The sequence below is a fragment of the Neovison vison genome, chromosome 14 (genome assembly GCF_020171115.1).
Source record: "Neovison vison isolate M4711 chromosome 14, ASM_NN_V1, whole genome shotgun sequence".
Lineage (NCBI taxonomy): Eukaryota > Metazoa > Chordata > Mammalia > Carnivora > Mustelidae > Neogale > Neogale vison.
The window spans coordinates 2,136,846-2,161,420 of NC_058104.1; the positions used below are offsets into that span (position 1 = coordinate 2,136,846).

Sequence of the window (24,575 nt, forward strand, 5' to 3'; positions counted from 1 at the left end):
CGGAGTAGGGGAAGGGGCTCACACACAGGACAAGGGAGTCAGGATTGGGAGTAGAGCACAGGGAATGCAGTCAGTGAGGCTGAAGGACCGTCCTGCGGGGAACATGGGAGTAATGGAGAAAGCGGTCCAGTCTCCGCACTAGGAGTCCACAGGGCACCATGCCACCACGCTTCCATACCAGGACCCCAGCTCAGCAGCATATGCCCGGGGAGCACCAGCTCTGGGGATAGCCCAGAGCTCAGGGCCCTGGGTGCCCCCCACCCAAGGGCTTCTTCCTCCTCTGCTGCTCTCCCTGGGGGCCTGGGTGGCCGCCATTCTGGACTGGTCCCACAGTGGTGGCTCCAGGGACAGATGCGTGCTGGCACAGGGCATGGAAAGGCCGCTTTGGGCCCCAGGCACCTGACACCCCAGGGCCAGCCAAGGCCCCAGCAGTGTGGAGCATCCGGCCTGGCCCGCTGGCCCCTGGCAGAACGCTGCCCGCCATCCTTCCACTGCTTCTCTGCTCAGCACCCCCCTCCCGCCCCCAGGAGGGTCAAGGGCATGCCAAGGGCACAGTGCCCTGTCCTTCGTTCCCACCCCCTGGAATGTGGGAAGAGAGCACGAGAGGCCTCTCCCCAGCAGCAGCTGAGACTAGCCCAGGTTGGCGGGCGGCACAGGGACACACCAGGGACAGTCACCCAGCCAGGTGCACTCACTACGCAAACCAGGACACCAAGTCGGTATGGAACGGGAGCTGCTCCGAGGGAGGTGGGGAGGCACCTAGTCCACCTGGCACCTGGCGGGACCCCCGACACAGGGCAAGGACAGGTGTGACCAGTGGCTACAGGTCTCCAGGCAGGTGCACCCATAAGACCCATGAGCCCAGGGCTTTGCCCCTCTGCAGGGCCAGACCCACAGAAAGGAGGGTCACGTGCTTCTGTGCAGGGAGGCCAGAGACCCTGAGGCCCGTGCTGGGTCCCTGTGCGCCTAATACAGAATCCTTATTGTATGCCGGGCTACCGTCCCCAGGAGGTACAGACAGAGGCCTGTGGCTCAAGGGCACAGGGCTTGCAAGAGTGTGAGGGACCAGCCCCAAGCAGACACTGACTACTTGGGCGCACCCAGGTGCAGCCCAGGGTGACAGGCCGGGAGGGGCCCAGGCAGGAGCAGAAATGCCAGGAATGCAGGGCAAAGCCGCAACAAAGCCTGTGGGCTGCGTAGGCCTGCAATCCAGAAACAATCCCGCCACAGACAGACCGCAGCCTCCACTGGGCGGGCAGCAGCCCCTTCCTGGCTGGGCGTGGAGGCCACCCGCCTGCCCCAGCAGCACAGGCCCTGGCCAGGGCAACAGGCACACGCCCCAGGGCTCTGAGCCCAGCACCATCCCCTCCCAAGAAGCACCCTAACGGACAGACAGGTCCTTCATCAGCCAGCTTTGGGCAAAGGAAAACAAACTGGGCAGTACTGTCAGCATCTCGGAGAAACATAAATCCATAAATCACATGTTGTCCACCTACCATCACATACGTCTCCACCGCCCCATGTCCCGAGCAGCGCAGCTGCGAGATGCCCAGCACGGGGACGGAGCCTCCATGGGCCGCACACAGCCGAGCACGAGCTGAGGGGATGCCACCACCTGGGCCTGCCCCTCGAGCCCCTACCCACTGCCGCCCTTCGCGAGAACTGCAGACCAGGAACCACACTGTGAAGATAGGCTGCTGAAGGAATGCTTTTATAGAAACTCTCCCACGAACACACCAACTCCAGAAATGCTCGCTCTTGCTCCAAAGACCCCACAGGCAATAAAGGGATCGTGACAGTCACACAGCCTCTGTTTGGAACAGGGAGAGCGGGTCATGGGCGACACAGGATGGCTGGCCTTCCCGGGTTCAGCCTGCGGACACTGAAGTCAACTCACTTCCGGATGAAGGCCATCGTCTGCTTCGCTGCTCGGGTGGGCGCCTGGTCTCTGTCTCCACGAGGCCGCACACCCAGGCAGGATGGCATTGTTGGCCCATTACCATCAGATCCCGGAATCCCAAGGGTAGGCCTCGCCGCGCAGGCTCTGGTGGTAGGGTGGCCCAAGGTACCCCCAAGCGACAGCCCCAGGCCAGGAGACAGGGTCTAGACTCAGTTACGCAACTAGAAAAATGTGACCACAAAGCACTTCTCACGTGTATGGGTTTTGTTGGTGGGTTTTTCTTTTTCCTTTTGATTCAAAGAAAAAAACATAGCAGGCTCTCAGGTATACAAAACTGGTAATATTAGATAAAAATACAAACTTCACCTTTACAAAACAAAAACAAAAACACAACACACACACACATTTCTGTTGAATACATGTAAAGCGTAACATCTTACCAAAAATAAAGAATTCAGATTCTGTCCAAACACTGGCACAGGGCCACCTCGCCAAGGCGAGGACTGGAAGCGGCAGGCCCGGGACGGACTCGATTGGTTCACGCATAGTTCTCTCGAAATGGCTTAAATTAAAAGGCAAGATAAAGTGGGGGCAGGGGACAAACACGTAAAGCCAGAAACATTTAGGAAGTGATGCATAGGTGGATATACCATGTTTATTTTAATACATCTCATTTGTTCGCATCCTGCGAGGGGAGATACGGTCCCACTGTCCTGACTTACAGCAGCCTGGTGTTATCGGTGTAAATGTCATCCAAGAGATAATTAAAAAAAAAAAAAAAAAAAAAGGCTAGCCGAAGAGTAAAAAGGAAAGCTTAATAATCACTTTATGGTGTGTAAAAAAAAAAAAAAAAAAATCAATCCACTTAAGGCTCTCGGGAAGGTTTCTGTATAGACTTAAACACTACAGCAAGGAGATGTGTTTCTAAGTCCCGTGGCAGTTCTGGGACATCCCTGCTCCCGCGTGCCCTGCAGGGCCCTCGGCCCCCGCCCGGAGTCCTCCAGAAAGCAGGCTGTGTCCCTGGCAGAAGCACCTGTGACCCTGGACAGAAATCCGGTCGGCCGAGGCACGTCGCTTCCATCCCACGGGGTGTCCCTCCATTCCGACAACTGTTTAGATATTTTTGTGAGTCAGTTTTGTTTGTCATGTTTTGTGGTTCTGTTTGCTCTGTCTCTCTCTCTCTCTCTCTTTTTTTTTTTTTTGACAAGGAAGCTTCTTATTGTTTCACCGAGTGCTACAATACTTGCTTTGATGTCACATTAAACAAATGTATACTGTCTCTTTGTTCTCCCGAGTGTGCATGGAGACAGTTTTTCACGGAGGAGAACAAAGACCGCACGCTGGCAATGAGCACCGTACATAGTAGGTTCAGGAATGTAACACGCCATGTACATCCGTGTCCCGGAAAAGGGCTGCTGGCTTATCCTCACCTCACATCTGCAGGGAGAGGGGAGAGAGACGGACACTGACAAGGAGCCGAGCACGCACGCCGCCGCAGGGATAGTGACCACAGGGAAACACATTCACACACACCAAGACAAATCTCGGGGTTTCAGGGTTTTGTGGCACTTTCCAAATCAAATATGCCTCAGTACCCTTTCTGTAACCTCCTGACCAGAACTGGGACAAGGCTCTTGGGATCTCACAGAACATTCCTTAGAACAAGCCCCATTCTCCCATTGTACAGATGAGGGAAACTGAGGCCCAGAATGGTTCTTTCTTTGCCTTTTTCCTCGTGTTCTTTCTCCACCCCCACCCCAACAGAGGGCTTGATGTGATTTCTGGAGCTCTGGCAGCCATCCTGGGCCATAAGACAACACTGAGGATGGGTGCTGCCAGGCAGACAGGCAGGGTCTTGGTAACCAGGCAGATCTACACTGAGCTCTGGGCTAAGAACAGCTCTTCTTCATCCACATCACCTGTACCACTCACAAGCTAGCAGGGACTCTACATCCCACACACTTGACATCTCTGTCATTGGCTGGCCCATGGAGGCCAGAGCCCAATCGATGGTGTGCAGACTGGGTGCACATGCAGGCACAAAACCACCCCCAGAGCCACACCCTCAGGGAAAGCAAAAATCACAGGCAAAAAATTGTGTTGAGGCCGCTTCAGGAACCCACCCTAGTGGATCCTTTCCTCCCCAGAGGAATGCACCAGACCCACCAACCTCAACGCAGCTGACCTGGCAGCTTTCTGCAGTCATTCAACCAGCACCTGGGCTCTGAGACACCATCTCTGAGAATCTCTCCCACAACCACCTGTTTGGGATGCTGTGGGATCACATGTGACCAGAGGCAAGGACCAGGCTCTCCAGAACACACAGGCCAACAACAAGGAGCAAGAAGGCTGGAAACTATCCTCATCATGACTGTGGTTACCCAAATCCCATTTTCTTCTGGGAAGCAGCATGCCTCTCTACAAAACTACGCTGCCCAGGTCCTCTTGCAGCTGAAGGACAGCCAGGGTATCACAGCAGAAGTCACTGAGTGGGACTTCTCTAAGAGGGTTCTTCTGTCCCTCTCCCAACTTTACTCTTCCAGCCTGGAGTGTAGATGTGATTTCTGGAGCTTCAGCAGCCATACTGAGCCATGAGGCAACTCTGAGGCTAGACAGCCCCCACACGCCACACCTGCTCCTAAACGTCTGCCTCACCCCAGCCCTTGTTGGTTTTGGTGTTACCAGCAGCCAAAGAGAGCTTCCAACACAGCAGTCAACAGCCCTACATGTCTATGAAACATTTCCAGACGGGACCCCCCGCCCCCAGGCAGTCTTCAATTCCCTCACCTACCATCCCTGTAAGCCTCAGTCTTCCATCTGTCAAATGGGACGGGTAACCTGCCCAAGGTGATCCCGGCTAACAGACATCAGAGCTACCCCACTGCCATTCAGGAACCCGACTCACTCCACTCACGTGACGCCAGGGCCTCCCCCATTAACGCAAGAGACCCAAGCCAGAGCGGGGACTCGGGAGCAGCAGGACACGCGAGCGAGCAGACCCGCAGCCCAGCCAGACACCGGAAGCTTGCAGGCCGATCAGGGCCGATCAATCAGAGCCGCGAGCTGGCTGCCGCGGGAGGGATTCGCCTGTGATCAGCCGGGCACCTCCCCCCCCGCAGAACCACGGCGCAGCCGCACACAGCGCCTACCTGGTTGGCTGCGTTAGGTGGGTTTTAACCTTTTTCTTTTCCGTTTTTTACCTGACTCCCTACGCCTTCCTGTTAACAGAAGGGCAGGGAGTGTGAGCGGGCCTAAGGGTTAGGGCTGCGGACCTGAGGCAATAAATAGCTGAGGTGTTTGTCTTTCTGCAAGAAAACGCGATTAGCTTTGGCACAGAGACACTTCCTGGTGCCCTGGATCGGGCCCGACGCCGCGGGTCAGAACGCCACGCTGCCTCCGGGCAGAGTCCGCCTGGGATGGGGGACAGGAGGTGTCCCGGCGCCGCCCCAGCCGCGCGGCTCCCAGGCACCCCAACCGGGGCGGGGACGTCCAGCGTCCCCCAGCACGCGGGCGGGGCTGGCGGGCGCCCCGCGGACTGACTGCGCCAAGTGAGCCGAGGCAGAGGCTGAGGGGACGGGGTGGGAGGGGCCGCGCCGAGGCGGGACTTACCCGTCTCCTCCTCCCGGTGGTCGGGGTTCGGCCCTCCGGCGGTGCACGTGCATTCCAGATGCTCCTCCAGCCGCACCTGCACTTCCTTTAACTTTGGCTTCTTCCTGACGTACTCCACCTTGGCTACCTGCCCGAGACAACAGCCCCGCCATGACCGCCGCGGCCACGCCCCGCATGTAGTACACCAGGAGCCCCGACGTGCATACGTGCTCAACCCCGCCCAGGCCGACCTCTGACCTCCAACCTCTCACCTCCCCGCAGAAAGGCAGGAGGGCCGGGGGAGAAGTAATTGTGGGCATTTGTGGTTTGGGACACGTTCACTGGAACCTGATGGACCGCAGAGGGGGGGCCCCACAGGCGCCAGGCCCCCCGCAGCCACCTGGAGGCCTTCCCGTGGCTCCCCCAGCTCACCTTGGCCAAGGGAACGCCAGCCTTGTCAGAAGAATGGGCAGGGGCCCCAGGCCGTCGTCCCAGGCCGTATCAGGCCTAACCCGGAGCCAGTGACCCCTGCAGCTGGGCCTCCCCCGTCCGCTCAAACCCCTGTCGGCCCAAATCATCAGGGGGCACGATGAAGCGGAGCTGCCTCTCTCTGCACCTCTCCCAGGGAGCCACCAGGAGCACATGGCTGTGTCCGGCCCATGGGCACAAACCAAGGCAGCCGAGAAATCGAGTCCCTACGGACCCCAGCTCGGGCCTGGGAAACTGGCTCACTCTGTCGTGGGAATGCCAGTCCACCCTCCACAATTACACGCATGTGCACACACATGTCCTGTCCCAAGAACAAGCTCCATGCTCACACGTATGTGTACACGGCACTCACAGCACGGTCAAGGTGGGCTCACTCCATCCCAGCTCGCGGAGGAGATACAGAACCCTAGATAAGCAAGCCTTCCTCCAGGGGGCTCCCCTCCCAAGCACCCAGCCTGAGCTCAGTCCCCAGCAGGGATAGGACCACCATGTCCCCACTGCCCTGGACCCCGAAGATCTGGGCACACGGCCCATGCTCCCTCCCATCTGTGCTGACACTGGGCTGCAGTCCTAGGATTGGCCTCCAGGGATAGCCATTCCACCCCATTTGCCTGGGGAAACTGAGGCAGAAAGGGAGCAGAAAGGGGTCCCCGCAGGTTATACCCCAAGCATGTGGAGGCACCAGGGAGTTGGCAGGGGTGAGGGGCTCCCTGGTGGAGAGCAGAAGCCCCCAGCCTGGGGCAGATGGGAGGGGAGGTGATGGGAGGGGGAGTTCTAACACAGAGGCCGGGAGCCCAGAAGCCAGAGGACCCCAGGCAAGAAGGATGGGCCCCCCCACAGGTGAGCAGGACTCAGGGCTTGTCCAGACCCACCCGTAGCCGCTGGGCCACATTAATGGTTAACCCGCCGTGCAAAGGGTGTCGGGTGCCCGCCAGCCACGGGAAGTGGTGTGTGGCCTCAGGTGTGAATGCAGACAGCCAGGTGTGAGCTCAGAGGTGGAGTGGCAGCCAGGCCAGGTTTGGGGCTAGGCCTGGCAGGTTTCCTAAGGAGGGAAGAGGTAGAGGAAAGGACCATGGATATGAGCAACTCCAGCTGCGGGGCCTGGTCAGCTCCTCATGGCACCTACCGCTCCAGGAGACCAGGACCACAGAGAGAAAAAGAGAGAGAGAGGGAGAGAAAAGAGAGATCCTCAGGACATGGGCGCAGAAAGCCTCCACTTTCCCATCTATAAAATGGGAACAAGGATTGTGCCCCAGGGCTTCACATGTATACAAGCACCTAGAACTTGCCACTGGGCCACCTTCCGTTCCGAACAAGCAAACCCTGTCTCAGCACATTGAGCTTAGCAAAACCAGCCCCCGGGGCCCAGAGTGAACCTCCCTTTGAGGGCACTGGGTGGGGTGAACCTCAGCGGGCCTCCTGAGAGGGCAGAGGACCCCTGCCTGAACCTGGCCAGAGTGCCAGCCCTCTGGGCATTAGAACCTGGGGTTGGCCTCAGCCCCCTCCCGTCCCCACCCAGCCCCAGGGCCTCTCAGTCGGTAGGTCGGAGGCTGCAGCCCCCAGCTCGGAGCACTCAAGCGCCCCATGCACACTGGACTGTGTTGGGGGACACAGGGAGGCTGGGGCAGGCAGGGGCCTGGCCCTCTGCACAGCACGACCTCTGCTAGGCGAGTACCTCACCTACTTACTCTAGGGGAGCGGGTACTTGAACCCCGGCTCTGGGTGCGGGTGGCAGGCTTGTTTTCCACAGACCAGCCATGGCGGAGAAGGCAGGTGCTCCAGAACCTCCCCCCTCCACCGTCCCCTTGGCAAAGCACTCCCAACACCGGCCACTCCAGTCTGGGAACCCACTTTCTCTGCAGACGGGCTGTTTTTATCAAAGAAAAACAAACAACGATCTATGATTGCACCTGCTTCTGGGTATGTGAGGATTCCAAGCCGTTCCACCACCTCCGTCTGGCCAGGAAGTAGCTGCATTTTTCCCCCAAGAACACACTGTGAATATTAACTTCTCCAAGCAGCCTCTACACCAGCCAAGTCCCCAGAACAAGATGTTTGTGTCTCTGGGACCCTCATTCCTGTCGCCTCAGCCCCCAGACCCATCCCGCAGCCCAAACAGGATCCCCACACCCCTCCCTCTCTTCTTCCTCTGTCTGTGTCCCAAGCGTCTGAGCTGCGCCCTATAGAGAGGACAATCCACTTGCCGTGGTGAGGCCGCCTGGCAAGAACCACCCCACCTGTAGACTCACAGGGCAAAGCCACCCGAGTGCGCCATCCAGTGATGCCAGTACTCCTTCCAGACAAGGGACACCGAGCACAGAAGCCCTGAGCTCCCGCTACTCAGGGTGTCCCAAGCTGGGCCAGGGAGAGCAATGCCCCTGCTGGGGACCCCCTCCCCAGGTTATGGCCTGACCACCCCAGCGTCAAGTGGACAGTCAAGCACTGTCCACGACAAACACCAGCATTTACTGAACCCCTGTGTCGCTCACTGCAATGCTCACAGCTACCCTGTAAGGACCCAATTACAGTCTGTTTTCCAGTTGGGAACACTGAGGCAGCTCGGACAGGAGATCCACGCTGCTGGAGTCCCTGATTTCCCCCCAAGGTCCCTGAGCTGGATCACACACTCCATCAGGGTTCAGAGGCCCATCCTGGGCTCCTTGGCAGACACATCCAGACCCAGCTTCCAGAAGCCTGAGGTCGGGTGACACAGAGCCACAGCCGGCTGCTCCACGTGTGGTCCAGGGGCTGAGTCCCAGCTTCTGGAGACCTGGGGGCCTAACCAAGTTAACAGACTTAGGTGTAAACCCACAGGATGCCCTGAAGAAAACAGGAGCCCCCAACTTCCAACGCCATGCCGTGAGAGGCTGGAGGTCCGCCCCACAGCCCCAGCGGGTACAACTTGACCAGAGTCTTGGGCCCCACTATCTACACCACCCCTTCTCCTAGCCCTCGAGCCTGGGGTCCAGGGGACAGGGTCAGCTGCCTACAGGGTCTGGGGACAGCATTCCCTGGGGAGAGGAAGAGCTAGTTTATCCGGGACCCCAGTCAGGGAGCACGCGTGGCCCCCCTAAAGGCAGACCCCAAATGCTGAGCATGGCGAGCTGACACAGGGACACACAGGTGTGGCTCCAGCCCGGACAACGTGTTCATCCCTCCCCAAGATCTGACGACAGCTGTCCCTGCAACCCCAAGGGGACCACCCTGAAGGCAGGTCCCAGGAGACAAAAGAGGGCCCAGCCCCAGAGAGCAAAGGGCCCACACCCGAGACCACCAGAGGGCTAGAGGCCCTGCCTAGAAGCCTCAGGCCACTGTCCCTGGTGGTCACGGAGCCATCCACCCCAGTAAGTCCTGACAGTCAGGGCCTGGGGGCCTTCAGTGAAGCATACCAGGCAAGTCACCATCTGGGCCTCGTGTTGGGGCTGCTCTCAGCCTCCCCTTACCTTCTTCAGTAAGTGCCTCTAATTGTGATCGAAAAGCCGTAAACCAAAAAACCAGGCACGTGTCAGCTCGGGGCAAGACGTCCCACCGGCCCAGCCACGCGGGCCCCCGCTGGCCCCAGCACCTCTCACAGACACTCAGCACAGGACTCCGCCAGGCCCACCCGCCTGCTCCATCTCACCCCGATGCAGCGGCCACAGCTTCCTGGGCAGCCGAGGGGACCAGGCCACCCTCCACAATGGACCTCCTGTTTTCACTGACCCTTTGTCCCTTCTCGGCCAAAACCCCCAGTGTCTAGGGCCGGATGTTTTCCTGCCAACCCTCTGATGGGTGGGCAGGGAGAAGGAGCTGCCTTCCCTGAGGGAGAATGAGGAAGGGGTCCGAGAAGGGCAGGGCCGGACATGGAAGCAGGCCACCAGGCTCCAGCTGCAGGACTCAGCCCGTCCATCCCCTTGGGCAGACTGCGACCCTGTCCAAGCAGATGAAGGCCTGTGCGGGGAGCCCTGGCTGAGCACCACCACCCACTGAGTCCTCCGGGCCTATGCCCAAGGCCGATGGGGGCCCCTCCCAGGAAGTAGCCCCTGATGCCCACACGTCCACCCACTCAGGGTGGGCTGGGAGGAGGGGATCACAGCTCACACCGGGACCAGACACGCCCCAGTCCTTACCCAGGGGAGGCAGGAGCCCACAGGAAAGGGAGCCCCACTTCATTCCGGCACCGCTGTGTCTCTGAGAGACCAGCTGGACGCCCAAAGGGCAACCCTACGCCCTGCACCCACGTGAGGGACTGTCATGTGGAGCTCCAGCACCCCCACTCCCAGGAACAAAAGATCTCAGATGTCTGGGTTCTCAGGGCTCACGAGACCCCCTCACAACATCCCGTAAGCAAGGACATGGAGACCCAAGGGGTCCCACAGCAGGCAGCAGGGGACAAGTCTTGGTGCAGAACGCACAGCCCCATCCCCTTGAGCCTCTGTTTCTCCCTTTAACAAAGGGTGCAGAGCTGGGCCCCATGCCAGCTGGGGGCCCTGCCAAGACCAGAGCCAGCGCCCAGGCAAGTGCACCAGGCCGCTGGGAGCCTCCGCCGTGGAGAGCACAGCGTGGCAAGCCGTGGAATGTGCTTACTCAATGCCCCAGGTGCTCAAGGACCAAGTCCCCAGAGGTCAGGTGGAGCCCCAGTTATGGGCCTGACGTGCCTTCTCACGTGACAAACAAGTGTCCCAACCAGCTCCGTGGTCTGTAAGTAAGAAAGTCTCCCCTGCACTTCACTCTGGGGCCAGAGCCCCACATCCAGGGGCCCTGGACTGGCAGCGGGCACACAGGCTCTGAATCTCCAGTTGAGGAATGGCTTCTGACGTACCCCCAGAATCTGGGGAACACGGATGCACTGGCCACTGGAGGCTTAGCTGAGTGGGCAGGCCATTGCCACTCAGTAGCTGCCCAAATCCACAACCCAGATTTCGTGGGACCACAGCCTTCCCAGAGCCAGCTTCCAGGGATGGCAGCTCCCTCCCCTAGACTGGGAGCACCCAGGACTCTACAGCCTAGCCACACAACAGAGAGACCAAGACACTCTGGTGCTATCCTGTCGGAAGCAGAGCAGCTCCCCTCCAAACGGGGGCCCAGCTGCCCCAGGACCCACGTCCCACACAGCCTGAGATAGCACATCACCATGATTCAGACCCATTTCACAGATGGGGCAAGTCAGGCCAGAGAGGAACAGACCCATGCCCCAGGAACCCCTCCAGCCACTGGTCCAAAACACCACCGTCTGGCCAAGACCCCAGTGTAGTAGCCCAGGGCGAACTGAAGAGGCTGATTTCCCGCAAGGACTAAGGCAGGAAGAACAAGGAGCCCCCGCACAGGTAATCTGAATGTGACCTGGAAGTCTCCAGGACCAACGCCCTGCCCCAGACAGGGCTCTGGGGCAGGCGCCCAGCTATGTGCCAGCACCCAGGGACTACAGCAAAGACGGCCAACCCAGTGCCCATCCTGAGGGTCTCCGAGCAGAGCACAGCTTCCCAGAATGAGGGGAGGGGCTGGCTTTGCAGGCCCAGCCCCCAGGACTGAGGCACCCCCAGGAGGGCGCTCAGCAGGAGTCCACGGACACCCGCCCCACAGCAGAGCGGGGTGCCCTCTCTAACCTACAGACAAGGGACGGAGGCTCAATGTGGCAGGCCCTGCTTCCCTTGTGCTTCTGGGGAAAGGCTGAGAGGACCCCGCGCCCCTCTTGCCACACGCCATGGCCCATGTCCTGAGGTCGGTCCTCGATGTCGCTTCATGGGGAGACGGGGGGAAGGGAACCACACGCCTACCCCCCCCCCACAGCCGGCCCAGCCCCGGGTCCCGGCTCTTCCAGCACCCTGCTGTGCGCCCGGGCCTGGCGGGCACCCTGGGGCGGGCCGGCTCACCTTGACGCTGCGGTGATGGACGCGGGAGGGCTGACACTTGACGCTGCTGGTGTTGCAGCAGCCCGCACAGCGCTTCACCTCCACACACGGCGGCCAGATCAGGAAGTTGGCGGACGTGGGGTCGACCTGGCTCCGAGGTATCTCGTAAATGACGGTCCTGGTCTTGCAGACCGCGGGGATGGCTTCCTCTGCAGAGCAAGAGCCACGGTGAAGGCCGGGCCGTGCCCCGTGGCCCACAGGAGCCCAGCACCCCCCCACCTGAAGGCCTGAAGTGGGGCGCGTCCCCACGTGGCCGCATCCCTGTGGCACATCAGGCCACCCTAGGGTCCACACACTGGGCCCCCAACGGGGTGCACTCGGGCTGGCCCAAGGAGCAGCAGCAGTGAGGGCCAGGCAGTGAGGCTCCAAGGGAAGGGCACGGCTGGCAGAGGGGGCCACGTGAACAAGAAAGCCTGACACGGCCTGCAGGGGGTAGGGAGAGGCCCAGAGCTGATGGGGTGGGTCGGGGGGAGTCTCTGCACAGATGGTTAGGGAGCTCCCAGGGCTAGTGGAGAATGGGGAGAAGCAGGGAAGCCGAGGATGGGACCCCAAGAGCGAGAGGGCAATGGAACCCACAGCCACTGGACCAATCAGGGCCCAGTCCCAGCAGCTGCCACGGCTACCAAGCCAGGCCCAGGAAGGCAGGACACCCGAGGTGGGCAGGGGATGCAGGACACGGGACTCAGGTCCACCTCCCCACCCCATGAGCCACAGACCTGCTCACTAAAGGTCACCAAGAGAGGAGGGAAGGGCTCTACATTCCGCTCTGTGCTCCTCAGCACAGCCCCATCTGTCTGACCCGAAGCCCCAAACGCAGCAGAGGCCAGGGCACCACTGCCCAATGAGACGTCCACCTGGGGACCCCAGCATGTGCACCTTCCTCCCCACATGCTGCCCTACGAATCCACACCAGCCCCCAGGGCCACTGGGCCTTGAGTAATACAGGGCTGGGGAGCCTGGGCAAGGACCCCAGAACCCACAGAGGGCCCGGCACAACCCCCATGGCCAGCACCAGGCAGGGCAGGGCCCCGTCCCCTGCAGATAAGCGGAAGAGCCTGAAATGCAATTGGAGGACAACAGGGGCCTGCCTCCACCCCAACACCAGGGACAGGTGCCCGCCTCTCCCTTGCCGCCCCCCCCACCAACCAGGGCCAGAAGACTCCTGAGAACCCCAGGGACTTAGGGGGCTTGCATCCTCCTCCCCAGTGGCCTGGAAGCACCTGGAGAGGGGGACCGCTGGGTCTCCAAGAGTAGGCCTGCCAACAGGGAAGGCTGGGCACTGGAAATCTGGCCGCCCCAGTGTGGGGAAAGGGCTCTGCTCAGGGCAAGCCGCCCAGTGCCCACCGGCTGCGAGGGGCGTGGGGGCCCTGGCCGGATGGGGCCGAGGGTGGAGCCACGAAGATGGCCCGGGGCTCCCCATCTGGAACAGGACAGGCCTGCTGGAGCGCCCTCACCTGTGACATGGGTCTGGAGAACAGGAAGCCTACCACGACAAACATCATCTGGGTGGGCCCACCTGCCTTCAGGAGGAACCCTCAACCACATGCTGCACCCCAGGCCAGAAGCTACTAAGTCTACATCCCAGGAGAAATCTTAGCTCTGAGGCAGGGAACAGCAGTGTGGGGGGGGGCGCATCCCACGCAGTTAGGAATGGAGGAGGGACCCCCGGGTGGCATGGGAGTCAGGGCAGAGGGAGTCACACTCCCTGACCCCGCTTGCTCCCAATTTGGCAGCAAATTGCAGGCCAAGGTCTGTCTCAGAACTGAGCCACCCACAAACCCCCACAGCCTCGAGAGGCCAGGCGGACACAGAGTGCTCTGCTAGGGGACAGGACACAAACACCCCCCCAAACCCGTGCCCAGCGAGTGGGGTGGGGGCCAGGGGCAGGGGCATCTGTTGGTGGCCCGAGCTGCTGCCGCCTGCCAGGCCATGCACTCCAGACTGGAAAGGAAACGCAACCACGTATGCAGCAAGTCCTCCTCCAAAACAGGCCCCGACAAGACCGGGCACTTAAGGAATTTATGACGGCTCCCCTCTCCTGGAAACTCCTGGCCCAGGCCAGGCTGCAGCAGGCAGCAGACGGGCCGGGGCAGGAGGGAGGCCTCCGGAGAGACGGCGGGAGGCCAGGGCTGAAGGCGCTGGGGCCCCTGTGCAGGCTGGGCCTTTGTTTTGCTTCACTGAAGGCCTGGTGGGAAGAGCCCCCTAGATACCCCATGCACCCTCCCCTCACCCTGGCAGGCCCAGGGCTCACCAATGCTTCTCTTCCTCCGGATGGGCACGGGCCGCTGCTCAGGTGCATGCTTGGGGGCCCGGCCTGCATGGGCTCTCACACTCGTTTCCAGAGCATCCTCGGCCCCTGCAGGCAGAAAGAGGAAACGGTGACCAGCTGGTCCAAATCCGGGGGCCTGTCAAGCGGCACTGCCTACCTGCTTCCCGGAGACAGACGGGGTGTCCCCTGGGAGAGCCGCCACTCCCACATATCAAAAAAATCTCCTGCCAACCTCTGGGAAGCCTACATGGAGGGCCTCCAAATGTGGCACCTCTGCGGGGGACCCATGCGACCTGTATGGAAGGGACAGGTGATCTTCCTGGGTGAGGGCCGGCTGTTCTCATTGTTAAGACCCAGAACTACCAGGCCCGCTGCTCCCAGCCGGGCCCACGGGGACGGCCCAGAAGGGGCAAATGAGGCTACCGTGGCTTCCCTGATGTGTGTGCATTTCTCTCCCTCTCTCTCTTCTTACTAAACCATGGAGCACCCTAACCTTCGAGGCCCAGTTGGGCCGACAGCCAGACTCTGCTTGTTCCTGGAGTTAGTCCACTCAAGAGGCTACAGGAAATACAGGTGGAGGAATAAAGGACCAGGAATCCTGGTGCCTGGCAGAGGGGGCCAGGCAGCCAGAAGCAGACCCACAGTCCCAGGGTCAAAGTCAGAATTGGCCCCTAATCCCCAGGCCTGCAGCAGTACCTGGTACATCACCTTCGCCCACCCCAGAGCCCCCTCCTGGGCAGCCTAGAGGAATCCCAGGTCTCTCAGATTCCTAGAAGGGACACATGGTCCCACCACCTGCCACCGGGACCTACCCACCCGGATGAGGTGGGTCACTCCAGGCCTCCCTGCCTTGGCCCCAGACCCAGCTGGAGGCTCTCCTTCTACTTCCCCCTCCATCCCTGGCTCCCCAGTAGATCAGCAGGGGCACCAGTTCCTAAGAAGCAAGTCCCCACAGCCCGGCAGCTGCGCAGACCTCCCCCGTGTCCTGCTGTCCCTTCCCGGAGAAGGCAAGTGGCTTCCTGGCCAGCAGCCCGGCGCAGAGGCCCCCCACTGGGTGCCCGGCCCACCGGGGCCTCAGCGACTGTCCACAAACCAGCAAATCCAAAACCACTGCTCCCTTAAAATGCAAACTGAAAACCAGGCAAAAGGTGCAAACAGCAAAAGATGCGTCTTTTCAGAAAACTAGAGTCTGGGAAGAACCCAAGTTCTCACTTCAAATGACTCAATGTTCCACTGCCACTAATTTTTCTGAGACCCAAAATAAGATCAGAACACAACTATTCATGCAGTAAGAATTTCCCATCAACCAACTGTTACAAGAAGCATTTTTTCACCAAAAAGTGACATTTATGAGTCACGTCCTGGTGGTGGCCATCTTGCCATCCTCAAACCAAAGAGCAGCCGGCCCATCCTTGGCCTCTGGGAGCAAACGTCCCATCGGCCACCAACTTCCTAGCCACCTGAAAGCCAGGTGTCCCAGCTCCACGGGTGACTGGATCCTGATGTGTCTGAGAAGCAAGGAAAGGACCGCAGGAGGGGGCCGGGAACCCCACTCCAGCCACTTGCTTGGACAGACAGAAGAGACCACAGCCCTGAAACCCAAACCAGCGGGCGGACAGCTTGCAAGACAAGAGCCCATCCCTGGCCCCCAATCAAGATGGGTGGTCGCGGTCCACACTGATGGGGGAGTGGCTTTCAGCCTGACACTACTTGAGAAATGACCCAGCAGTGACTTAGCAGAGAAGACGCTGCTGGAACAAGGCTCAGGACAGTTAATCAAGGGGGTTTCCCTTTTGTTTTGCATGCAAATATCCAAGTGACAGCTCAAGATGGGGACCAGTCATCCTGCCTTCAGTCCTGGGGGGAGCACTAATGGCCCAAGATAGGGACATTCATGTGTCCATCCCTCAGGGACCCCACCGCATGGGCACCAGGCCAGGCTACTCGGAGAACAAAGCTCCCAGGCCGTCTCACTGCTTGATGGCTGATTTCTCAACACACTCAACGCACAAGTCCCAAACTCCAGCCACTGGTCATTCAGAGACCAAACGCTGTCTCTCCACCCAAAAGCCCTGCGTGCAAAGTCAGCTGCCCCTGAACTCCACGCAAACTCTGGGAACTCTCCAGCTCCATGCCGTTCTCACTGCTCCTGGAGGAAGAATCCCATCACCTCTGGCTTCATCTGTAAAATGAGGATGCGGCCGCCTGCTGTCCCATCCAGAGTCCATCACAAGGCCAGGAGAGGGCCTGGGAGAAAAAGTCTGCTTCCCAGGCCTGGTTAGCTCTACACCCAAAAAAACACCAACCTGAAGGGGCTGGTTCACCCTTGGACTACCAAATGGCTTTCTCCACATCCCAGCTCCTTTCTCAGGGATCCTACAGAGACCTCCAGTGGGACCTCGTGGTAGGGAGCGTCCAGGGCCTGGAGAGCACCTTAGTCCTCAGGTAACTGACCCCCACAGCAGCAAGATCTGCTTCAGCTTTGGGCGGGAACGGGTGTTGGGGGGAAGAGAGCAACTGGAGCTCTGGGAGCACCCAACAGCAGCTCCAAGCTCCGGCCAGAAACTGGGCCATGCCCTGCCTTGGCTTGCAACTTCCCGGTCTGCAGGAGGGTGCCAGACCAGGACGGAGCCCCACGTTGGGATCTGTGTCACAAAGGGTCTCCTAGGGTAAAACCCAGGGAGTAAAGTTGATCCTAGAAAACCCCCTCTGTTCGTACCCCAATTTCCTAAGCATGAGGAATCCAGAATCCCCAGAATCCTAGTCAGTAAGACCCCAAACCAGGTGACAGAAGGTGGAAGGCAGGGGTGGGAGAGCAGAAGGGAAACACCCAGGGATTTTTATAAGGGGGCAATTTGAAACCAGCCAGGAACTGACTGAGGCGTCCTGCCTTTTCAGTTTGGAACCTCCCAAAGAGGCTCTGGGCCCAAAGGCCCCCAGGTCAGGAATGCCATCAGCATAACCCACCAAGCTGCAATGCAAAAAGTGTTAATGGAGCGGGGGAGGGACGGCAGAGACCAGAATAAGAATGGCCCCAACAGAAAGTGAATGGCCCATTTCCCGGTGGCATCCCAAAGCCATCCCACAGAGAAGCCCCAGCCCTGCACCGGCCTTGCTCCAGCAAGCCAAAAAAGAAAAAAAGGCCTGAATCTTCTTGGGGAGGCAGCCTCCCCACTTTCACAGATCTGCCAGGGACCAGCAGAATGTAGGCGAGTGTTTTCCTCAGCTAACCAAAGCCAAATCCTTCTCCCCAGGGTTACACATCAAGGAACCAGACCAAAATCCCCCCTGGCCCAACTCTGATCTCCAAGTGAAATTCTACCCCCTTCCTGATAAGAATCAGCCAAAGGATTTCCTGGGTCACGAAACTACAGAAACCATCGGCCTTGCTAGCAAATGGTCTTGGCATGAAATGAAAATAGTTCAGGCCTCTCCACCACCATAATTAGGTACAAATTTCCAAATGACTAGACCATGTGATTTTACTTAATTCCCCCCACGCCCCCCTCTTTGAGGGTAGTCTGCAGTGAGCGCAAAATCTTCACTGAGAATTGTTCCAACCGACCTCTACTACCTTCAGCCTTCCATCTGACAAGCCCATTTGGGGCCTCTTTTTAACCAGACATTAATAAGACGTGTTTCTGTAACTAACCCTCACAAGAGTGTTGCCCCACCAATACTAACGTGGAGCAGGACACCGGCAAAGATGTGGGCCAGAATCCCTGCCCTCTAGGAAAAGGCACCCTCCCCGCCACACCACGGCCCCCACCCCACCAGCAACAGCCTGGGCCCCTGGTGACCTTTCGCTGTCCATCCAACCCCTCCAACTCTCTCACTGACACCAATGAGCTTCAAAACTATGCCTTTACAAATAAACTCTCCTCTAAAGTGGCTAGACTCCAGGGCCTGACGGTGAGCCCCAAAATAGTCCCCAGATACCAGATGTGTCCAAGATGCGCCTCTTTATGGGCCTGTGAAAAAGAGAAAGGCTCGGGACTCCAGCAACCACAAAGGCCGAGCTGCGGCGGGAACGGGCCACCAGCTCCCGGCAATGACAAAGCCGCCCTGGCCAGGGGCAGCTCCTCCCGCGCGTGCCTGCCCGCGGGGCGTGCGTCCAGGGCTCTGCGCCCAAGCACCGGCCCGCTCAGCCGCTCCTCCCGGCCCCACAGGGCAGGCCCGAGGCCCGCACACCTGGCCCGGGCGCCGGCGCCCTCTGCGCTGCTGAACTTTGTGTGACACGCGCGGCATTATCCTTAAATGCAAAAACAATCCCCGGGCGAGCGAGGAGCTCGCGGCCGCCGCCGCCGGGAGAGAAAGTGGGGACTGGAAGAGAAACTCCTGACTCATCCGCCTGGGCTTTTATGGCCCGAGATTGGATTCTGACCTTTCGGTGCGCTCCTGCGCGGCGCCCGGCCGGCCCGAGCGCTGGAGGCTGCGCGGGGCGCACAACCCGCACACCCGCCCCGCGCGCCGAGGGAAGGGGCGCGATTTACCTACGGAGTCTATCTCCAGGAGTCGCTGGAGGTCCCGGATGCTGTGGATCTGACTGTACGCCAGCCTCTCAATCACCTCGCGGGGGATCTCAGCGTCCTGCAAGCAGAGCCACACGGTCAGCGCCCGCCACCCGGCCGGCTCGCACCCACACCCCGAGAGCGGAGAGCGCCGGGTCCTCCAGCCGCGGTGGCCCGGCCCCAAGTCCCAGGCCCTCCCAGCTCGCCGGCCGTCCGACCCCTGCCCGGGGCCCTGAAGTCAGACGCGGGGAGGGGGCGGGGGGAGGAGACTGGGTGCGACCCCAAATTCCCGGCCCCCATCCAGGTCCGCCTTTGCAGAAAGCAAGCCCCCCCACCTTTAAATTTGCAAACAAAAGCTGGGCACCCCGGCCCCACGGTCCCGGGTGTCAGTTACAGGAGGTCTAGCGGCAGCGAGGGGGCCGAGGAGTTTCTGATTTTAATAGTGAAATCGACATCCAGAAAGATCAAGTTGAAATGCGTCACGGATCGGCGACGAAAGTCACGGCAGCCTTAACACTTTAATCTAGCCAGGGGCTTAAATTTCACACCCCGGAATCCCGGGCCGAACCTGTGGGGTCGAGGGTCTCCGTCGCAAAAACGCGCGCGCGCGCGCGCACTCACTCGTTCACACGCGCGCCCCACCCGCTCTGGCCGGGCTGCGGTCCTAGCACCGCCCAAGGCGCCCCAAATCCAGCAGACGGCTGGGAAAGGCTGCCCGGCAACGGGGGGGTTAAATCTCCACCTCTCGCGGCTCCCGGTTCCTGCCCAGACCACCCCCACCTCCCGGGCTCTCCCCACTCTCCAGATTTTTAGAGGGAGTCGGGGGTCGCTGTGTGGGTGTGGGTGTGGGAGGGAGGGGTCTAAGGCACTAAGTTCCCACGACGGGGGCTGCAGAAAAAAGTCATTCATCACAGCAGAGCTCCCGGGGATCGGGATTCGACATGGGGGTGGGGGCGGGGGGAACGCCCGCGGTGGAAGGACGCGGGCGCCTGGCCCGGCCCCGGCTCGTCTCGCTCAGCCACCTGTAAGCAGGCCCTGGGCGGGCGGGAGGGACTGCGCCGGCCCAGCCGCCCCGCCGGGCTTAAGAACAGGGACCGGGGTGCTGCGGACCCGCACCGCCCACCCTGCCTGCCGGGGGCTTCCGCCGCAACCGCCCTGTTTATCCGCCGCTCTTCTCCCCTCCCAGGTTCCTCCAGGTCACACACACACCCCTTTCCGCGCTCCCTGCACCCCGATACTGCATTGTCCGCCGCACCCCGGGCCCTCCTCCCCGGAGAGGAGCCCGCGCCCCCCGAAGTTTCTCCCCACTCGTCCACCCCGCGCCACTCCGTCCCTCCACGGCAGAGCGACGCAACACGCTGGAAACTCACCAGACATACTTCGGCATGGCAGAAAATAAAACCCAGTTGGAAAAAATCAAAAAATCCGACCACCCTAGCAGAAATCAAAACGCGCTCTGCAGAGCCCCAGAGCCCGAGGCGCCCCGGCCCGCGGGTGGTTGCAGGAGGCGTGCGCCCGGGGAGTCGGAGAGGGGACAGGGCGCGGGGGTGGCACCCACCTCGGCCAGGGCATGGGCGAGATATCCGCAGCCGAGGAGTAGCAGGCAAGCCCAGGTCCTCATCGCGTCCCGAGGCGCTGGCGGGGAGGCGGGGAGGCGAGGCCGCGGGGCGGGCGCTCCAGCCGGGCTCCTGTGGCGGCGAAATTCAGTACCATCCCTCAGGGAGCGCGGCCCGGAGGAGGGTGGCGCGGAGAGCAGGGAGCCGGCGGAGCGCGCCCGGCGCGAGCAGCGAGTGCGGAGAGGCAGGCAGCGCCAGCGAGGAGGAGGAGGAGCAGGGAGTGCGCGCTCGCCGCGCCCGCCGCGCCGGGAGCCTCCTGGGCCGCCGGGTAGGGGGTGGGGACGGAAGGGGCGGAGGGCGGGGGCTGGGCCTCTTCCTTGGTGCGTTCCCGGTGCTGGCCGCTGCCGCGCTCGCTCCCCGGCGCTGGCTTTAGGAGCGACCCGGCCGGTAATTCTGCATATTTGCGGGCGTCAGCCCCGAGAGGGACCCCGGAGCGAGGCTGGAGCTGCCGCCGCCGCACCACCCATCACCTGTCTGGACGCCCGGCCGGGCCCCGGCCGCGGGCTCGCGCTCTCCCTGCGGGCTGCGGGCGGCCCTGCGCGCCCACCGCCGGCCCCGCGCTCGCCTCCGGCCTCCTCTCGCAGCCGCCGCCCGGCCGGGCACGGCGCGGCCCAGCACGGCGCGGCCCGGCGGCCTGCGTGCGCCCCTCCGCGGCGTGCCCTCGGCTCTGGCGCCGCGCTCCGCCCTCCGCCGGCCGGAGCTGGGCAGCGCCCGCGGCCGCGCCGCCTGGCAGCCGCCGCCCGCCTGGGGCCTCGCCGCGCCGGCCTGAGGGCGGGTGCTGGGCCGAAACGGAGCAGCCGCCGGGGAGAGGAGTAGGAGGAGGCGGCGGCGCGGGCAGGCCCGGCTCGCTGGAGTTGTGCGGGCTCCGCAGGGCGCGCGTGTGGAGCCGGCCGGCGGCGGGGAGGGGGTTATAGCGCCGCCGCCGCCGCGCCCCTCCCCCGCCCCCTCCCCCTCGCCTCCCCCGGATTCCGGGCCCGGGACCCGCACCTCGGAAGCGCGCGGGGGCCGCACGGGCCGGGCAGGGCCCGGCCGCCGCCGCCGCCGCTGCAGTGAGCACACAGTGGCGCTCACGCAGGCAGTGAGATCCATCAAAGCCCCGCGCCTGGCTGCGAGCACAGCCGCGGGGCTCCGCTCGCCCGGCGGGCTCCCCGCGCGCCCCTCCCTTGAGCTTGCCCACCCTCCAGTGGCAGCTGCAATCCTGCGGCACCGGACGGGGAGGGGAGGAGGCCGCCGCAGAAGAGCCGCCGTCGCCGGATCGCCTCCCTCGGGCCCCAGCGGCGGCAGAGGGCAGCGCCCAGAGCTGCTACGCCAAAAAGGGCAAAAGCGAACCTGCCCCCGCCTCCGGCCCCCCGCCCCGGCGCTCGGGCCTCTTTCCACCGTTAGGATCCAGGGCCCCGGCCTCCCCGTCTCCATAAAAGGAGGGGGAGTGAGTTTCTGGTGAGAGGTGGGGCGGGTCTAGGGGCGCGTCTGGGGCACTCACCTGGCGGCTGCCACGCGCCCCCGCCCAGAATCCGATGCCTGGGGCGCCTGAGTGAGGAACCTCCACCCGCATTCCGAGATGGGAGAGCGCCCAGGTCGGAGGAGGGGGTTGCAGCGTGCCTGGTCCCCACCCTGGGAGCCCGCGTCCCCACTCCCTCGGAGAAGCCTGGGCTGCGGCCTGAGCCGGGAACTCGAGGGGGCGGAAGGGAAGGAAGAGAAAGGAGCGGCTCGCGAGGAACCCCCGGAGTCGGAGCCTCCCACGCCGGGATCCGCCGGGCGCACAGAGCGCCACCTCCGGCCGAGGCGCCGTACCGAGCGCGATGCGGGGGAGCAGCGCGCGGGAGGCCGAGGCCTGAGGCGGCTGGACCGCTCCCCGGCCACAAAAGGGCAGGTGCACCCGAGCGAGGCAGATCCTGCCCGCCTACGGCAGGTGGGATCGGACCAGCGGGTCCCTCGAGGGGCCAGCCGAGCCTGGAAGCAGGGCTAGGAGGGAAGACCGGCCTTGCGACCCCAAAGCTAGACGGCGAGGCCCCGAAGGCTCGGAGACTCCCTGGCGGGTGGGAGGTTGGACGGCGGCCGGGAATTCCTCCCGCCCCAGGCCTCCGCCCCCTTCGGCCCCATCCTGTGGATTAGGCCTGCGCCCTGCCGCGGCCGCCCTCCCGCCAGACAAAGGCAGTAAAGGCGTAGCCCCGCGGGCAGTCTTTCATCCTTGGCTCGGCGGGCTCCAGCATTTCAAAGGCCAAGTCGGGAGGGCGCTTCGGGGGGTGCTCGCTTTCCCCCTAATACCTGGGGAGGGGGAGGGGGGACCTCTTCTGCCACTCCCAGAAGGCTGGGGTTTACTGCGTCCTTCCACAGGCTTTCACACCCCTGCAGCCTCCCAGAGCCCCTGCCATCCCCAGCCACCAAGCCCAATCTCCGAGTGTTGAGGGTGGCAAGGGTGAAGGAGGACAAGGCAGAACCAGGGAAAACTTGGAGACGTTTAGAAGCACGTGAGGGCCAGTCCTTGTCCATCCAGGTGGAACCTTCTGTGATTTTGGAGGGGGACACCCCGGCCGGTTTGGGGTAGGCAACGGAACACGCACCACCAGGTCTCAGGCTGGACTCCATCCGAGTCTTCACCTCTGCAGCCCTACGGGACTGCCTCAGGGCTGTTTGAGCCTTGGACTCCCCTCGGGCAGAGGGATCTGAGGACACGCCTTCAGGGTTAAAGGACTGGGCTTCACATTGGGTATAGGAGTGAAGGAGGGAAGGCCGACTTGTGTTTTGGCATGGGGCCCTTCCAGACCCCACCCTGCCACATGTGTGCCCCTTCTCCCTGACCTCCAGGAGTGCCCAGCTGGAGTTTGCCGCCAGCAGGGGAGTTAAGGGAGAGCCTGCCACAGCAGTAAGGCCAGCTCCAGGGCGGGAAAACAAGGGCACCGAGGGCGAGGCCTAGGTGCATCCCACCCACCCCCCCAACTAGAGAGCCAGGAGGGGTTGGGGGGAGCAGCGCCTGCGGCCCTCCCTCTGGCGGCCCTCTCTAATCGCTGGCGGCTATTAAAAATAAAACCTCGATGAGTCGTCATAGCGACCAGACAACAGTGGCTGCAGGAGAGTGGCAAACCACACCACCAGGCGCCTCTGGAGGGGACTTAGGACACGGTATGTGCTCCAGCTGGGGTGGGGCAAAGACCCCCAGCCCCACGATCCCCAACCTCCCCTGATCCCCGGAAGAAACCAGCAGAATTAGGCCCAGGAACCCAGTTTCCAAGAACTGGACATAGAACCGACTTGACCAAGAGGTCACCAACTTAGATGAGAACCCCCACGGATGCTCCCTCCCCAGCCCTGGTTCTTCCGGACACCCTGCCCAACCTATTCAGGTTCCCACCACCCTCCTTTTGGCCCTAGGGAAGGGGTGGCCGGGTGAGGAGGTGGGCTTCGGATTCTCCCCCACCCCCCAGAGGGGACCGTGAGCCCGGAGGCTACTGCACCTGCCCAGCGCTGCTGTCCCTGATCCTTGCCGGGCAGGCGTGGTCACGTGCTCCTTCCGCCCGAGATCCAGTTTCACTTCCAGCCGCTATTAGGCGGTTCGCACGGTTCATTGCAAATATTTGATAATGAGGTTGAATATACATGGGAATTGGAGGAGGTGTGGGCGGCCATGCCGAGTGCGTGGGAGCGGTGTTCCCGGCTCTATGGGCATCCCCGCCCAGGCCCTAGCAGGGGCTAGGGCCCACAAGCGGGAGGGAGACCTGCCCATGGTGCTCAGCCCCTAGGCTAATCTGACCCCCAGCCCGGGGAACTGTCCGGGAGGCCAGCCAGAGGGCCCCGCGCGGAAGTGGGGGGCGCCGCGGGGATCTCCAGGGTGGGGAGGTGCTGGCGGGAGGGGACGGTGCACCTGGCAGAGGGCCGGGATGTCCGGTCGCCTCCGGAGCCGGTGCTTCCGGGCTATCTTGGGCGTCTCTGGCGCGCCCCGACGTGCCCGCAGGCCCATAATTAAAGTGAGTCAGGTGCTCCAAAGAGGCGGAGAGCGGAGCTGCTGTGCAGCAGGGGTGACTGGTTGGGCGTTGGGCGTCCGCCCCTTGCTGGTGGCCTGCCGGCACTGCCCATGACCCCGAGGCCCGGAGCAGTGGGAAGGGCCTTGGCCACTCCACAGAGCCAAGTAGGGGACCTGCGGGAGGGGCATCTGCCATTATTAAGCACCTTGGGGTGCGTGTCCCCCTAAGTCCACCTCACTGCCAATGCGCCTCTGTCTGCCGGCTCCCTCATCGCTCTGATGTTGTTCCCCCTGCAGGAGTCCTGGCCGACACCCACTGAGCCTCTCCGGTTTGGCGTGATTTCATTTCACAC

The 24,575-nt window shown here is 62.1% G+C and overlaps 1 protein-coding gene across 1 annotated transcript; it reads right to left on the reverse strand.

The window, feature by feature from the left end:
- Window positions 1-2,339: 2,339 nt before the first annotated feature.
- PDGFA (platelet derived growth factor subunit A) lies at window positions 2,340-20,881 on the reverse strand. Its single transcript, XM_044232581.1, has 8 exons — window positions 20,735-20,881; window positions 20,207-20,336; window positions 18,631-18,727; window positions 14,120-14,224; window positions 11,830-12,017; window positions 5,510-5,636; window positions 5,050-5,118; window positions 2,340-3,337 (listed from the first exon to the last, which is right to left on the reverse strand). Exons 2-7 carry the CDS (start codon window positions 20,267-20,269, stop codon window positions 5,063-5,065), a joined length of 636 nt encoding a protein of 211 aa, XP_044088516.1. The 5' UTR covers window positions 20,270-20,336; window positions 20,735-20,881; the 3' UTR covers window positions 2,340-3,337; window positions 5,050-5,062.
- Window positions 20,882-24,575: the final 3,694 nt, after the last annotated feature.